Raw genomic sequence first — 17,709 nt, 5'->3', positions numbered from 1 at the left:
CTAATGATACACTTGCACTATTGACTTTACTGCTATGACTACATAGGATTATATGACTATTGTTACACCAACCACCTGGGCTTAATCATACTTTCAGTAGACCATCAATTTAACTGGGACTTAAACTACATTTGGATACAAAACAAAAGGTCTTAATCTAAGTTTGGATATAAGACAAAAGGTGCTTCTACAATGTAGAAATAATGCAGTTTGATACCATTTTAATTGACATGACTCCATCCTACAGAATCCTGGGATTTGTGGTATTGCGAGGCACCAGCACACTCTGGCAGAACAGGCTAAAGGCCTTGTAAAACTACTAGTCCCACAATTCTGTAGGATGGAGCTATAGCACTTAAAGTGTTGTTAAGCTACATCATTTCTACAGTGTAGATGCACCCTTATTTTCCTTGGATGTTTCAGGTTAAACTTTCAAATCTGGAGAGCAGCATCTGGCACAAAGCAGCAACAACAACCCCCAAAAAAGGAAGTGGTGACACTCTCTTTGCCTTATTTACTGACAGCTCATGGTCTCAACTGTGATGGGAGGTCACCTCGCTTTGCCATTTTAAGGTGAGGCAGCCCACTCCCCCCACACTTGGACCACATTCTCTTCCAAAGATAAGTTTGAGAGACCATCTCTGAAACCATGGAATTAATTTTAAGGATGAGCAGTGGCTTGTTGTGGATAAAGAATATGCCTAACCAGATGATAAACCAAAAGCCTGCTTAATCTGATGCCCAACATACCAATCCATAAACCTGGCAATGGAAAAGGGCATCAGTGCTTGTCTTTTTTGTTCCATGCTCCCTTCTGCAGCACCTTGGCCACTGCCTCATGGACCTCCTTGTTCCTCAGGGTATAGATTATCGGGTTGAGCAGTGGAGTGACCACAATGTAAAAAACAGCTATTTTCTTGTCTCGATCAGGAGTTGTGGCTGACCGGGGTCTCATATACATAGAGATCACAGTACCATAGAACAAGGTCACCACTGCCAGATGGGAAGCACATGTGGAGAAAGCCTTGCTCCGCCCGGCTGCTGACTGCATTTGTAACACAGATGACAGGATGAGTCCATAGGAGATCAGGATGACAGAAAGGGGAACTAAGAGGATCAGTACTGCTGCCCCGAAAATTACAGCTTCAGTGGAATGGGTGTCAGCACATGCCAGTTTTAGAACCACTGGCAGCTCACAGAAGAAATGGTTGATGTGGTTGGGGCCACAGAAAGGGAGGCGAAGGGTGCAGCCCACATTCATAACAGAGAGCAGGAAACCACCAACCCAAGAAGTTGTGGCAAGCTTTAGTTGCCAACGCTTGTCCATGAGAACGGCATAAAGCAGGGGACGGCAGATTGCCAAGTAGCGGTCGTAGGCCATGGCACCAAGGAGAAGACCTTCAGTGCTGCCTAAGGATAAAGCAATGTACATTTGGGCTGCACAACGTGTGAATGAGATTGTTCTGTTGCCAGATAGGAGGTGAGCCAGCATCTGGGGCACAGTGCTGGAAACATAACAGATCTCCAAGCCAGAGAGATGGGTTAGGAAGAAGTACATGGGAGTATGGAGACGGGGGTCTGTCTGCACCAGCATGATGATCACCAGGTTCCCCACGAGAGTGATTGTGTAGACGATAAGGATTACCACAAAGAGAAGAATCTGTGTATTGTGGTGGTTGGAGAGCCCCATCAAGATGAACTCTGAGACAAAGGTGAGGTTCTCAGATCCCATCCTGGCCTTCTTCCTTTAGAGAAAAAAATAACAGTGGGAGACTGTGATATTCTATAACAATGTACTAATGGAAAAATAGCATGACCAACCACCAAACATAACCTTAAATCTTTCTGAAAACAACACTTAAATAATTTTAATTGTGAGGGACATTCTTTAATTGAACTTTAGGTTAGTATTCTTATTTTCTAATATTTAGTGAGAACATGCTTTTAAGAACATACTAAATAATGTTAAGTTCTAGAAATTGTAGATTTCTCATTTTCACTTCTTAAGTGCAGCATGGCGTACTGGTTTGACTGCAGGGTTCAATTCCCAGTTCAGCCATGAAACCCACTGGATGAACTTAGGCAAGTCACATGCTCTCAGCTTCAGGGAACAACAATGGCAAAACACTTCTGAACAAATCTTGCAAAAAAAACCAACAATACCCATGATAGGTTCACCTTAGGATGACTATAAGTCAGAAACAACTTGAAGGCATACAACACAAACAACAAGTATCACATAAGCATGGTGAGCACTAATCATTCTTCATCATCTCACTCTCCATGCTGATTTATCCCAGCTGAACATGTGAAGCATCATGTTTTGAGAAACAACTCCTCAAGACATTCTGTGGCCTACAAAAAGAGAATATAGATATATAGGAGCTGCCTTAAACATGGGTTGCCGCACTTTATATATGACATTTAACTTTGGTCACTGCAAATTATGCTTGAAACTGTGGTTCTCCATTTTGCTTTGCTGTTAGTCTTTTGGTTTGTTGTCAGGGTAAGGAAGTTATTTTCATGCAGCAATTAATTTAAGTCAGTGTGTTATAGTGGAGATTAAAGCATCAGTCTAGGAGACACAGCCACCCATTCTATTTTTCCACAAAGCTGTCTGGATGGCTGTGTGTGTGTGTGTGTGTGTGTGTGTGTGTGTGTGTGTGTGTATCGGGGTACCTTTAAGTTGCTTGTTGACTCAAGGGGACCCCATGAATTTCATAGTTTTCTTTGGCAAACCAGTTCCATCCTCTGAAATATAGCCTACAGCATTTACAGTATACTAACCAGGGCTGACCTTGCTTGGCTTCCAAAATCAGACCCAATCTGGCATGTTTGGGGTATTTATATCCCATTAATGGTAACCTTAGGCTAATCATATCTCTCTGTTTCATCTGTCCATAAAGAGATGTGTCTTGAAAACAATGGATGGGAGAATCATGTACTTCTTTTTTGAGGTCATTGGAAGAAAAGTGGAATTCATATAGGGACAAACAATTACCTCATCAACGTAAACCATGGTTTGCAAATCCTATCCTCTTAAGACTTGGTAAATGTATTCACGTATAACATCTAACCATGATTAAAGGCAACATTTCAAAACATTTTATCTGAATATAATCTCTGTACATATGTATAATTGTGCTGAATGAGCATCATGGTTTTCATATTACAAAGAGGCAGATACATACAAAGTTTGGAAATGGTCCAGAACTCCTAGAATCCCCACCCAGTGAGGCCATTGTATGGTACTGCATGAGACAAATGCACTAGCTGTAAGAGATATATCTTTAAGAACAAGCTCATTATATTTAGACAGGGCAAGAAAAAATAGAGGAATCTCTTTTCTCTCTCTTCCAACAGATGAACATGGAACAACTGTGTCTCCCCCCCCACACACACACGCGCACACACATTTTCTGGGAGGTTTTAAAAGGAAAAAAACCAACAAGGATGCTGTTATTAAAAACGTAAGAGTCAGGCAACTTACCAAAGAATAGGCAAATGCAAAAATACTTGATTTTCAGCTCTTAAAAAACACCAACTCAAGTTTCTAGCCCTCTTACTTTTATAAGTGAAATATTCTTGCCTTGCAACATGTCAACCTGTTGTACACTTAGGATGCCACAGTTCCATTCTACATTGCTGTGTGCAATGGACTAGTGAGTTTCAATGTCCCTTCAAGCTGTATGATCCTATGGGACTGGCTTCTGTTTTCCTGTGCAGTGAGATGATTTCCAGCCCAAATGCAATGGATTGACTGAGAGGTATTCACTTCTTATATTCACTTTGGCTGGGTTCTGCTTTCAATTCTCACATGGGAAAGAGCTTTTACCAAGACACTGAAATATGTTATTGCTTGTAAATGTATGAAATCAAAAAGAGATTCACAAAATATTCATATACAAAATAGTTACTTGTGTATAAGTAGAAAATGTTTGACAAGCCCCCAAACCTTATACTTATACACAACTTAATAAACAAGTCATTGCTGGAATAAAGTCTCAGGGTGAAGGCAGTCACAAGATATAGAGGTGAGAAGCTCCTCATGGTGTAGAAGCAACACTTCAACCCCATTATCGCTTCCTTGCCCAAACTGGAGAAAGAAAAGTTCCACCCAAGTGCATTCAACAGCAAGAGAGTATGAAGAAACATGGTGGTGGTCATTTTTAATAGGGACATACTGTATTAGCCTCTCTGCAGAGAGACTGCCGAACCTCACAAGACTTATATATTAAGCCCCTATTAAAATGACTGCATTATCTCTGCAGAGATACCTATAAGAAAAGATTTGGTCGTTACATGCCCCTAAATGTTACCCCTGACTTACCCATGAGTCATAGCAAAATCCATAATTTTGGCTTCAAAACCTGCTCTCAACTTATACATGAGGTCAACTTATACATAAGTATATATAGCAATTTATTATGTGCTGTACAATGGACCCTTAGTATCTGCTGGGGTTTGGTTTCAGGACCCCCAGTGGATACCAAAATCTGTGGATGCTCAAGTCTCACTAATTACAATGGCACAGTAAAATGATGACCTATATAAAATGACAAAATCAAGGTTTGCTTTTTGGAATGTGTATTTTATTTGAATATTTTCAAGTTATGAACGGTTGCATCTGTGGATAAAGAATCTCTGAATACAGAGGGATCACTGTACTGATATCCTAATTTTCTTCAATGACCTCTAGGCAACATGCACAGTTCTCTTCCTCCCCATTTATTTTTTCAATAACCCATAAGATAGATCAGTCAGAGAGACAGAGACAAAGAAAGACTACCCAAGATCAACCAGTGAGTTTTGTGCTTCACTGTCCCCAGCTTCTAGAACAACAGTCTAACCATGAACCAGAACCTTTGTCTGTACTAAATATCCTGATGAGTTTAGGTGGCACCAAATTCTAGCATTCATAGAGAGGGAGAACATTTTATCTCGACCCGCTTTTTCTGATATTGTGGTTGTGTGCCTTCAAGCCATTTCTAACTTATGGTAGCTTGATCACCCCCATTGACACCAGCTGCCATTGAAGAGACCTTCATGAATGGGAAATGGTTGGATGTGAGAGGCTGAAATGGTACTTAGACTATTCCCCAAAAGTGAACAGAAGCATCTTGTGAAGGGTGAAGTTACACTCATAGAAAATAGTTCTGCTTGATTGTTTGAAGGGAGTTCCAAGTGTAACCACCACCACCACCACCCCAACTATTCTATTGTTAACGTTTGAGATACATGGGGCTGCTGTAGGAAGTTTTAGGGGAACGTCTGCTTCCAGCAGTGTAACTGCACACACCTAACTGTAAACCCAACTTCATGACTGTAGGGAGAACCAGGTAGCTGATAACACTTGATGGCTAATAAATTTCTGGTAAAACAACAAGGAGCATGAATTTCAAATTACAAAACATAGCCTTACCTTCATACTGTTTCCCAAGCATTCGTCCATCACCAAGGAATAAATTTTCATACCAGAAGCTTATGTTTGGATAACAACAGCTTGGATGAGTTAGAGCCTAGCTTCTAATGGAAGTACAAAATGTTGAAGCACCACTGATAGTTTCGCAGCAATCTCACAAAGCTACAAGTGATATGATAAGCGGAAAAAACTAGCCATGATATGACCTTGGTAGCCAAGGTCTTGTGATCTGGAACCTTCAGTATGACAGATGAAATCATCTAGAATATCCTGGCTATGAAATGGCAATGATTGTCAGGTGACTCTCCGGGCTTTGGCTGCCTTTCAAGGAACAGATGCCAAAGAAATGCATGGATTTTTGTGGTACAGATTAGAGACAGACTATATGGCTTGCTGGTTTTGTCTATTGAAGTCTCCGCTGGTAGGAGACTGGAAGGAAACTATGTGACGTCACACTTTTATTAAGGGTATTTCCTGGCTCGGGCCAAGGTTCTAAGCTCTCTCTGGGTGAGAGAAAGGCTGTATCTAGTTTTATACTATCTTAGCAGGCAGCACATCTCCAGTATCATGTCTGTCCAAACTGCCTTCCTACATCTTTTCATCTAAGAAGCCAGGGATGTTAAACTTTGAAAGCAGTAAGTTCTGGTTCCTAAACTACCAAGTTAGGCTCTCCTCCAGCTTATTCTTATCATCAATTTGATGGACAGTCACAGTGAACACAACCCAACTTGCCCAATGGCCTGGCTCTTCTTGAGATAAGGAGACTATGTTGTGCCTTTCTCTCTTTTTCTCTGCCACAGAGCTGGAGATTCAATGAGATAATAAAGTCTGTGACTTTACTTCAGAGACATTCCTCTGATCCCTTGGTGATTCCCTCAGGATTTTCAGCTCAGATACTTGGAGTTTTTAACACAGCAAAGGGACATGACAGAAAGTTACTTTGTTATTTTAAAGACAGATGTCTGAAATGAAGAAATGAAATTAAGGAAGAAGATAAAGAATTTGCACATTCCAGCCAAGAACAAAGGATAAGGGCATTTAAGAAATGAGCACAAATTCAGTACCTTCAGGGTTTCTGAACACTCATTATAGAATCTACTCTATGACAGCCTTTAGAGGAACACCAACCCCTTCTCACATGTTGGCTTTTGGCCCATGAAATGACTGGACCTACATAGCTGTTTCTTTCCAAATCAGATCATTAGTTACTCAACCTCATGATTTTTGGCTCAAAGTTTCCTGAACTTGGTACCTTCCAGAAGTTTGAATCTTGAGTTTGTACGGCAAGGGGCGCATCTACTCTGTAGAAATAATGCAGTTTGACACTCTGCCAAAGAGTGCTGGCGCCTCCGAAAATGACATAGGATTCTGTAAGATAGAGCCTGGAAGAGCCAAGGATTCAGTAAGACAGAACCATGGAGGTTAAATTGGTGTCAAACTGTATTATTTCTATAATACAGATGCACCCCTGAAAGCCAAGTTCACAAATGTTATGCCCTGAATTTCCCACCTGAAACAAGAATATTCCATTTTCTTATTGAATTCTATGTGATACTTTAGGAACTTGTTGTAATGGGAAATCGTCCTTCTAAAAACAAAAAGTCCCCTGACCCCTCATGACTGGAGACTGAAACAATCAGCTTGAAGCTTTTTCTCTTGTGGATTACAGTCAGTTGATCTCTTGTGCTCTTTAATTTGAAAACATTTATGCATATTAGAAAGTGGACAAGTGTTTATAATGGCTTGGCAAAGTGTGAAGCTGCACCAAGAATACCTTCACCACCTCATGCATGCAGCATTATATTCCCAGCATATAAGGGCTGGGAAAAGACAGAGGAGGATGCCAAAGCATCATCACCTTGTATCTTGCAACTGTACACACAAAGATATCACCCACCTGGACCTCTGGAAGATTAATGGCTACTACATCACACTGCTGAAGAAGATCCTTTTTGCATGATGTATTGTAAATCAGATGCCACCCATACTATATTTGTGCATTTCATTCTTCCTGGCTTAATTTAGAACCTTACATTTATCCCCCCTGAAATGTGTTTTGTTCGTTTTTGCTCATGTCTCCAATCTGTTGAGGTCATTATGCATGCTGATTCTGTCCCTTGATGTGTTAGCTCTTTCTTGCTTTATATGATATATTTCCTGCCTTTCTCCCAAATAGGACTCAAAGCATCTTACAGTATAAAAGAACACCTTTTTTAAAAAATGTGATTACAAAAGCTTAACAGACATTAACTCGTGCATCCAATTGAAACACTATTTTAAGATATTAAGATTAAAATAATTTTAAGTGATTTAAAACATTTTTAAAAATTAAAACACTTATTGTGTACTAAAACCAGCCAACCAAATTGTGCGTCACTCCATCCTGGTCAGCGGAAAGCCTTTTTAAACAGAAAGATCTTTGCCTGCTGAAGAAAAAGAAATAAAGGAGGCAAAATGATCGTCTCCTGGGAGAGATTTCCAAAGTCTAGGAGGAACCACAAGGAAGGCTGTCTCCTTTGTCCTCACCATCTGTGCCTAGGAGGGCAGTGAAATGGAAAGAAAGACCTATCTCAAAGATTGTAAGACTTGGTCAAGGTCATATGGGGATACGGCTAATCCTCCTAATTTGCTACTAAATGCATTTCTAATAATTATACTGTCCATTGCATCATCTTTCTGCCCCAATTCCCCCTATATCATTGAGGTTATAATAAGATTTGGTGTTCCTTTATACGCTGGAATACAGTCTTTCTTGTCTGGATAGTTCAGTTCCAAGCCCGCCTGATCAGGTTTGTGAGAATCTTAACAAATATATTCTTATGAATTGTGGAAGGTACAACCTAAGTCTTAAGCTACCAAGGAAAAACTAGGGCATGAAGCCCGTACTCAGCAAGTCTCTCAACTATTTATTATTTATGGTATTTATATCCTGCCCTTTAGCCCTAAAGGCTATTAAAGCAGCTTACAATTATTATTTTTAATTAGCCGGTTCCCTGCCCTCAGGCTGACAATCTCAAGCTATTGATATCACTAAGGAGCAATAGGAGAATCCGGTACTGAACAATAAAATAAACATGTATCCAAACACAAAAAATATCAATCTCTTCATACTCTAATAGATAAAACACTATATAATAATTTCATGAATTTCAAACTGATGGGGCAATGAACTTATATCTCATAAAGTGTATAGGAATAATAATCTAACTGAAACAATACATTCTGTCAAGGTAAATAATCCTACAATTATAATAGCAATAACCAAAAATCAATCACAAGGCAAGGCCTAACATCAATTAAGTTTGAATTATCATGATATAACTAATTTTTAAATAAAAGGAAGGATAATATATTGATGTCAATTAGAACACAAGTTTGTAAATTTATACATGTTAGTGGCAATAGAAAGTGGGTCAAGGAATGTAAAGAGATAAATGTGAAGGCCATCATAATTTTTTCCTTACTAATTGTTCTCTGCTGTTTAGTTCAGGTCTCAGGATTATAAAGAAGCTTTTGGGGAGGAAGATGCAACCCAGTAAACCAAGACTGGAAGCCAGGATGGAGAAGATCTCCACAGCCACCATGTATTTCCCTTTGGTACTTAGGTAGGAAGGGACAAAAGAGACCCAAACAGTACAAAACACCAACATGCTGAAGGTGATCAGCTTGGCTTCATTGAAACTATCGGGCAACTTCCTGGCAAAGAAAGCCACAGTGAAGCTGGTGATGGCCAGAAGACCCATGTAGCCCAGGACAATATAGAACATGACATCTGAGCCTTCATTGCATTGCACTATGATCTCACTGATCTGGGAGTGCATGTCAAGCTCTGGGAAGGGAGGACATGTTGTCAGCCATATAACACAGATCCCACTTTGAATTAGTGAACACAGAAGGACAATAGATAGTCCCAGTCTATTTCCAACCCATTTCCTCATTCTGTTTCCTGGCTTGGTGGCCATGAAAGCCAAAACCACAGTAATGGTTTTGGCCAAGACAGATGAAACAGCAGTTGAGAAGACGATGCTAAACATAGTTTGTCGCAGGAGGCAGGACACTTTCCCAGGTCTTCCAACGAAAAGGAAGGAGGACAGAAGGCAAAGTAAAAGTGAGGCAAGCAAGACACATGTAATATTCCAGTTGTTGGCTTTGACAAGAGGAGTATGACGGTGATGAATGAAAATCCAGGCCACTAGAATGGTGATGGTGGAAAACAAAGTGGTACAGCCAGCCAAAGTTGCTCCCAAGGGTTCATTGTATGATAGGTAGGTCACAGTTTTGGGAATACACTGAGTCTGGTTTTTGTTCGGATACTCCTCTTCTGGGCATTTCTCACATTGATCTGCGTCTGAAATTCAACAATGAAATCTCTCAGTGCTTCTACTATATAACTTCTAGATTTAACAGGCATCACAGTCACATGTGTTAAGTAAGAAATATTTTATATTGCCCACAAAAGAGCACCCAATTCAAACTATTGTGTGCAGTTTCCCCATAACCTTAGCAAAAGGGATGCATGAATAATTTCACATGTCCATTCGAGATGAAAATCAATGAGAAGATTTTTCATGCTGAATATCTTGGTCTATTTCTGGATTGGAATTCAGTCAGCCCACCATAAACTAATCTGGATCCCTCATTCCACTCCTTAACAAATAACTCTATATGTCTACTCACTAGAATAGAGTGAAATCTTCCCTTCAGGGCACTGAGCACATCCATAGCAACAAATTTGCTCCATTGGCTGGACAATCTTGCTGAAACCAGGGCTACAGCTGTCAACACATGTGGCATGAGGAGTTGTCTGGTGAAAAGCATCAAGAAGGAAATTAAAGGAGGAAATAAACTAAGTGTCACAGCTGTACTTCCTTAATTTTGAATTTTGTCATCAGAACCAACTGAAAGTGGCATTAATTGTCTGATTAGTGTAATTAAATTGTGGTAGAAGCGTAATAAGAAGCTATATAATACTAATGGAGGTTGCACATAAAACGTTGGGAGGGTAAGGACTTTATTACACCAGGCCCTTAGGCACCACAATCTCATAAGTCTAGGAAATGGAAAAAGATGAGATTGGGGATATTTAATATGATTGAGTTCTTCCAAATCACCATGGTCCTGGCCTCCTTCATCCATACACTGGCCTTCATAACCCTGGTTCTCTGCCCTGTGCCCTTCTCAGCATGCCTTTCAGACTATACTAATTTTTATTTATTTTTATATTTAGTGCAATGGTGTTAGCATGGCAATCCATTAAGAAAAGAAAGAAAGAAAGAAAGAAAGAAAGAAAGAAAGAAATGACAAGGGGGTGGGGGAGAGAAACATTATACCCAACTTGGGTATAGTATGCAGGAAGGAGGAAAGGAGGAGCAGAAACATGCCCATTCACATCAGATGACTGTCTGCATATTGGAATTGCATTAGGAGGAATGTATCACAGATGCATCAACAGAGGAGAAGCAGTGTGATTGGGAGGAATGGATGGGTTTTGCCCATCAATGAAAAGTAGTGCTCCTGCAATAGAAGGACTACAGATCAGCAACTGGAGAGACACAGTATCATGTGATAAGGTACAGCCACATATGCTACTATCCTGCTCTAATTCCACTGTTCAATCCCCAAGTGATAAAGTCTCAAATTAGGTGAGAAATGTGTTGAATTATTTCTCCAGAACACAAATGTCCTGCACTTTCAGCATTCATAATGTCTCCTCTAGGTAACTGAAAGTGTTAACCCAAAATTATCTCTACCTGTTGAAACTCGTGATTCCACAAAATGGCACTTCCATTAATGCTGAACCGCTTTCCATCAGGAGCTTTGGGATCCATTCTCCCAACTTGGACTCTCTGGAAGCTTTGGTTGGGGAATGTGATCATGTTGATAATATCATATCCAAATTCCAGGTCTCCATACTCATTGAAATGTATCTCTTCTCCAACACTATTGTTAAAGCGAATGTTCCTCAGGAAAGAGCAAAGCTTTATTGAAGAAAAAAGATTAAAACACTCAGTTAAATTTTAGGGAAAAGGTCAGTGGGGATTCTTTGGAATTTGTTTGCCATCTTAGTCTTGATCATTGTTATAACCATTGTACCCAAATTCCATAACGCTCAAAGTGCATTCACTGAATTTTGTAAACTGAATAAGGAATAGCTGCAAAACACAGAAACAGGGCCTGGGATGAGGTGACCTAACAAGTCAGAGAGAGACCATCCTCTCTTTTGCTTGGCAGGTTCTCTTTGTGCAATTCAGTAGTTGCCTCCCCTCTCAAAGGAAAACATAGCACAACAATGATACAATAAGGGATCAATCTCTTCTTCTGTCTATCAGTTCACCCTGCAGTTGTCTATTTGCCTACTGTTATTGGTAAGAAGCCCATGAAAGATGCCCAAGTCCTCTATTGGTAAACTATCAATTGTTATTTAAAACTGAACTAAAAGTGCTAATATTTCACAATTAAGAAGCATCAGGGATAGAAAACAAAATGCCAATAAAAGAGAGATTCTACAGACGATTTAATAACTAACTGTGGTATTAAAAACAGAATTGCTATGACTAAAACCGCTTCTATAAACAGTTCAAAGAAGTGCTGAGGCAGAAACCCTATGAAGACACCATTTGGATCAGGAATCTGCCCAGCAATGCCAAGGCTGAATACAGTCCAACAAAGTTTGCAACATAAAGTGTAAAAAAATATGTCAGACATATGTATTTCTTTATTAAGAAATGAAAAATAAAACATAGGTTGGCAAGAGTTCAAACCTGACACAACAAGCATCTTTGGGGCTCTCCAGACTGCCCCTAAGGGGCGGAATGAGCCACCTCTTTCCTGGCCAGATCAGGGCCGCTGCAACATCACACTGTAGCCCCAATCTGGCCTCTCGAGGGCACAAAAAGGAGCCACAAAAAGCAGCTCCTTTTCCCACCCTCTAAAGGATGCAGTAGTTGCAGCGGCACAGCTTTATGATGCCCCTTTGGCACTGCATCATGTAGATGCAGTGCCAGAGTCACACCATGATGCTGCATGCTGTCTGGAAGGGCGCCCGGCATTATGATGCCATGGGGGCAGAGTCAGGGTGTCCAGTGGGAGGTTGTGGGCAGCCACAGGCCAGCACAAACTGCTGGTCTCTATAGACCCTTTGTTAAGAAAATTCACAGCATACTATCCAGGGGATAGCAGCTGCTTGGCTAGATCTGTCAAAATTTAGAAATAGTTCAAGCTTACACATATTTATGACCTGTCTCATAGGGAAGAAACATATATTAATAATATGAATAGTATGTACTTAATAGTAGTAATGTCAATTATGATCAAAAGGTGAGCAGCACCTAGTTTTAGCCTTCTGAATGAAGGCTATGTAAAGGCTGAAACAAAGGATGTATTTGCACTTCAAAAATAAAGCAATATGATACCACTTGAACTGCCATGACTTATCCTACAGAATCCTGGGAATTTTAATTTGGTGAGTCTCTAGAACTCTCTGAAAGACCAGGCTGAATCCACACAAATCCACATCACATGACAAATCCCAGGATTCCACAGGAAATACCCATGACAACTAAAGTGATATCTAACTACTTTATTTATCAACTGTATAATCACAGAAAGAGACAAAGGCCCTTTCCATATGGAATTTACGTGACGTCCTCGTCACATGCTAGCGTTGCCTCAGGGTGCTCCGCCCACATGAGGCCTAACCCTAGTACGTGACAAGTGTGCAATCATGGCAGCCTCCCATCCACATGGGGGCCGCCATGATTGCAACACATGCGCGCCGCCTCCAAACGGAGCTTATGGCGGCCTAGACACAACACTGGAAGGAGCTTCGAAATGGAGCTCCTTCTGGGGGAACTCTGCATTCCAGCAGCCACAAAATGGCTGTGAGAACAAAGCCAGGAGAAAGGCCCCTTTCTCTCCTGGCTGCGGCTCCCGGTTGGCTCCCGGGGTGTCCTGGGGCATGAAGCCCCAAGGACACCCCTTTTCAGGACCAGGGAGGAGCAGCATTTTGCCACTTCTCCCTGGTCCCTAAATACGCCAGATTTGGGGAGCACTTTCAGTCATCACAATGCTGAAGCAACCTATGGTCCAAGCAGGAAAATCATCATCTCATTCTGTGATTTGGACAATGGACCAACAACAGCACTTCTTTAAACCAGAAAAATCCCATTAAATGGGATTCTTATATTTGATGTGCAATGGGAAGGGACATGACTTACCTGCCATGGCTGCACTTCCAAATAATTCTGACTATTTCTGATCCCATTTCCTTTTTGTTTGTCTCTCCATGAAAACAGGGCATGTAGAGAATGTGCTACAGCATAAACAGAATTGTAGATCATGTAGCTCTGGCCAGATAGTCTTCTTTCAAACACAGTTCCAGGGAGGTGACTCAGATTCTCCTTCCCAGTGCAGTTAACCAGGTTCAGTTCATAAAAAGTATATAATGCTAAAGAACAAAGAAAAGCAGTGGTCCAAAACTGCTGGATGAAATATATCGTTGACTCATATGGATTTATGGTCTCAAGAAAATCCTGAAATCCTGGCACTGCATTTGTATGGGGTGAGAAAGACAAGCTGCCATTGAGGGATCTTACTGTGAGTTTATTCCAAGGGAAAAGAGTTGTGACGTCCCACTGAGAAGTTATGACCCAAACCCTCTCCATAGGATGCATATGAATAAATTCAAAATTTTCAAGAATTATTCGTAAACCTTCCATAGATTGATCATTCCCATGGGCAATAAATACATTGAGTTTGGACAACCAGAGGATGGAGGAAAACCTTAGGAGGAGGACATCAGTATAAATGGCTGATCTTTGGCTTCCCACAATTGGAATCAGCTCAGTCATTGCCAGGCAAATATTGTTCTGTGAGAGCTTTGGTTTCAGAGTTCGAAGAAATGTTTCTCCATTGTCATCATTTGAAAGGAGAAGACCAACCCAGTTCCATCCAAAATGCTTCAGGAGCTGCACAATCCCTTCATACTGAAGCCTTTCATTTGGAATCATCCCAAAGAATGAGGGGAACTGGGTTTTATCTCTCAGGACAGGGTCATGAAGAGGGCCATAGGTGAGCTGATCAAATCATAAAACATGTATTAAAAACCCTAAGGAATGGATCCAACACATCTGTTTCCTCCAATAAATCATCAAAGAGGACTTTCCAGTGAATAGAAAATGAGGGAGAGGGTTTAACTTTATGATACAGCACATGATTTTTATGCAGAAATTCCTAGGTTGATTCCTTGGCATTGTTGAGTAAGGGTTGAAAAGATACATCTCCGATCCCTTAAAAACCAAGTATTTTGATGGTAGAGTGAAGGTGGGGAGTCTGTCACCCTCAATGTCTCACCATTCAGACCCAGATAATATGACCAAGGGTTAGGGATGGTGGAAAATGTAATTGGACAATATCTAAAGGTTCCTCAACACTGGTTTAGCAAAATTGAGCCACACAAATTGGCAGTCTGACTTTATATAGGACAGCTGCCATTCTCAGTCATATTATAAGCAAAACCCATTTTGTGTGAGAGATTTCTGGCCCACAGAAGACTCTCAGGAAGGGGCTCTAACCAGATTGATACAGAAAAAGAAGATCTATTGTAATTGGTTTTGAAATATTGTGTTAGGGAAACATTGACTAAAGACAGCTAATGCTCTCTCATTGTATTGCATGGATGGAAAGTAACATTTGACATAAGAGAATTTATCTCAATTAACTGAGGGAAGTCTACAAAAATTTGCTAAGGGAATGCAAGTGACACATTTATTGGCTTCGGTCCTCTCTTTATCCCATCCTAGACAGACCCATTGACTCAATAGGATGGACCAACAAGTTGACGCTTCATTCAGCTATTGATGCAATCTGTCTGCTCTACTTGCTGTAGAACCAATAAGAACTTGGTGGAACCATTAAAATTAAAGTGTTATCTTTAAATGAGTAGCCTGCATTCCTTTCTTTCCTATAGAGTAACCCTTTTATCTGGAAGAATAAAACAGAAGAATAAAAATAACATACCTGTGGAATCTTGTATGCATTTAAGATGTTGGCCATTTGGATGGAGTTGTAGGAGGTGAGCCCACCTATGATGGCCATGAGCTTCTTCTCTCTCTTGCAGAGATAATTCATAGGGTTGCCTTCTGAGGTGAAAAGCAGATCCAAAGTGGCCCAAGAGGCTATCAGTGGACTAAAAGCATTCTCATAAATCTGGGATCCCAGTGTGATGTTGGGTAACAACCTGGCATTGTTGTTGATTTCATGAATGGCAAAAACAAAGGCAAGGACATACTGGTAATTTTTTGGCTTGACACTGTAAAGAGAAGTTCACATAGTCTTACAATCTAATATCAAAGCAAAAAGCAAACTTTATATCAATGACATTCTAACCGTAAATTTGGATGAAAATTAGTCATTGGCCCTTTGGCCAGGATTCTATACATGTGTTTTGGTTCTGTTTTCGATTTTGAGGGGCTAACATAAACAATGGATGATAGATGTGTTCTGGGTTACAGTTTGAGTTTTAAATGAACTACCCAGTGTACTGACCGCTATTCCAAAAATTACCTCTGTACATTAGATAGTCCCTTTTAAATTCAATATAAACATGGAGGAGATGCATAGCACGACTGGTTTCAGAGCCAGCAGCCTGCTCTCTTTCAATTAATGATTTATGTGATAGAAAATTGATCAGATACTTTTTGTACACACAGAGAAGGAAAGAGGGAGTGACCCAGCCTGACCTATAGTCCTCCAAAGGACAGTCAGTCTGACCTCTATGCCAGGAAAAAAATTAGAATGGATTATAGAGGAGCTGGTTTGCAAGAATCCTGATGAGAATGCAGTGGTTAGTAGGAGCCAGCATGGGTTTGCCATGAGGAAATCTTGACAAATTAACTACATGTCTTCTTTAATTGGTATAGATGGATATCCTATTTGATGGATCTAAAATTGGTTGGAAATACATGCCCAAAGAGTTGTCATCATTGGCTCTACTTCAAACTGCAAATGGTTTCAAGTTGAGTTCCAAAGGATTCTGTCTTGTAGCTCATGCTCTTAAATATGTTTATCAATCCCTTTAGATGATGAGGTGGGGAAAATGCTTTTCAGATTTGCAGATGATTAAAAACTGGGAGGGTTAGCTAACACACTGGAAGATAGGAACAGAATTCAAAAGGACCTTGATAAATTAGAAAACTGGACTGGAATTAATAAAATGAAATTCAACACGGATAAATGCAAAATTCTACATTTAGACAACACACAAAAACAAATACAGAGGTATAGGATGGCTCAGAGGTACAACCTGTAAAAAGGACCTTGGGGTTATTGTTGACCATAAGTTGAATGTGAGTCGGCAGTATGTTACTGCAGCAAATAAGGCAAATACTATCTTAACCTGCATTAATAAAAGCATAGCTTCCAAGTCGAGGGAAGTCATAGTCCGTCTATATTCTGCTTTGGTCAGGCCTCATTTGGAAACTGGGATCACTTCTAGGCACTTCCTTATAAAAAGGATATAGACAAGTTGGAGCAAGTTCAAAGACAACAAGGACAGTAAGAGGTATGAGGATGGTTACTCCAATGCAGATTCCTGGGGGTTGAGGATCTATCTACTTACGTTGCTCGTTTGTAAGAATGTGGAAACTCCACAAAGGTCTGTAAAGTCAGTTCCTCATACACCATAGATACAAATTCACCAATTACGATATCATCTCCAGGACTAAAAGCATGAGGCAGAGCTTTTGCTTGCTGTCTGTGTCCACTGTTGTTCAAACTCATGCTGACAGTGAGAGATGATGGAATGAAGACGATGAGTAGTGGTAAGAAAAACATATTGTAGGTTTGCAATGGTTGGGACCAGTGAAACACTTGCATTGTCACGCACATAACCAATAGCATAATCGTGCAAATGTAAGCTGAATCTCTTTTGAAAGAATCCAGAGGAAAGGATACCCCACAGCATTACTGGCAGCCTTATAAAGAGGCAAATTCCAAACTGTGTTTTTCATCCACTGGATGAAATACAGTGGTACCCCGGGTTACGAATTTAATTCGTTCCGCCGCCGCGTTTGTAACCCGAAAAGCTTTCGCAAGCCGAAAACCCATAGGCGCTAATGGGGAAAAGCCGCGATTTGGTGCGAAAAAGCGCCGAAAAGCACCAAAATTTCTTTCGTAACCCGAAATAACCTTCGTAACCCGGAACAGTTTTTTTCAATTGATTTTTTTCATAACCCGGAAATTTCGTAAGGCGGCGCATTCGTATCCCGGGGTACCACTGTATCAAAGTT

The 17,709-nt window shown here is 40.5% G+C and overlaps 2 protein-coding genes across 2 annotated transcripts; both read right to left on the bottom strand.

Moving 5' to 3' along the window:
• Window positions 1-781: 781 nt before the first annotated feature.
• On the bottom strand, window positions 782-1,732 carry LOC121933847 (olfactory receptor 2D3-like). Its single transcript, XM_042473838.1, has one exon. It carries the CDS (start codon window positions 1,730-1,732, stop codon window positions 782-784), a length of 951 nt encoding a protein of 316 aa, XP_042329772.1.
• Window positions 1,733-8,868: 7,136 nt separating this feature from the next.
• LOC121933845 (vomeronasal type-2 receptor 26-like) lies at window positions 8,869-17,296 on the bottom strand. Its single transcript, XM_042473837.1, has 5 exons — window positions 17,040-17,296; window positions 15,440-15,731; window positions 11,173-11,400; window positions 10,100-10,226; window positions 8,869-9,770 (listed from the first exon to the last, which is right to left on the bottom strand). Exons 1-5 carry the CDS (start codon window positions 17,294-17,296, stop codon window positions 8,869-8,871), a joined length of 1,806 nt encoding a protein of 601 aa, XP_042329771.1.
• Window positions 17,297-17,709: the final 413 nt, after the last annotated feature.

Source organism: Sceloporus undulatus, chromosome 6, assembly GCF_019175285.1.
Source record: "Sceloporus undulatus isolate JIND9_A2432 ecotype Alabama chromosome 6, SceUnd_v1.1, whole genome shotgun sequence".
NCBI lineage: Eukaryota > Metazoa > Chordata > Lepidosauria > Squamata > Phrynosomatidae > Sceloporus > Sceloporus undulatus.
The sequence above is the reverse complement of the archived record's forward strand: the minus strand, read 5'-3'. Positions and strand labels throughout refer to the sequence as shown.

Coding starts and splice junctions, on each gene's coding strand:
- LOC121933845 (XM_042473837.1), bottom strand. CDS start 17,296: ATGCAAGTGTTTCACTGGTCCCAACCATTGCAAACCTACAATATGTTT. Junction 15,732..17,039: donor CATTCTTACAAACGAGCAAC/GTAAGTAGATAG, acceptor TTCTCTTTACAG/TGTCAAGCCAAAAAATTACC. Junction 10,227..11,172: donor GGAATCACGAGTTTCAACAG/GTAGAGATAATT, acceptor GCTTTTCACCAG/ACAACTCCTCATGCCACATG.
- LOC121933847 (XM_042473838.1), bottom strand. CDS start 1,732: ATGGGATCTGAGAACCTCACCTTTGTCTCAGAGTTCATCTTGATGGGG.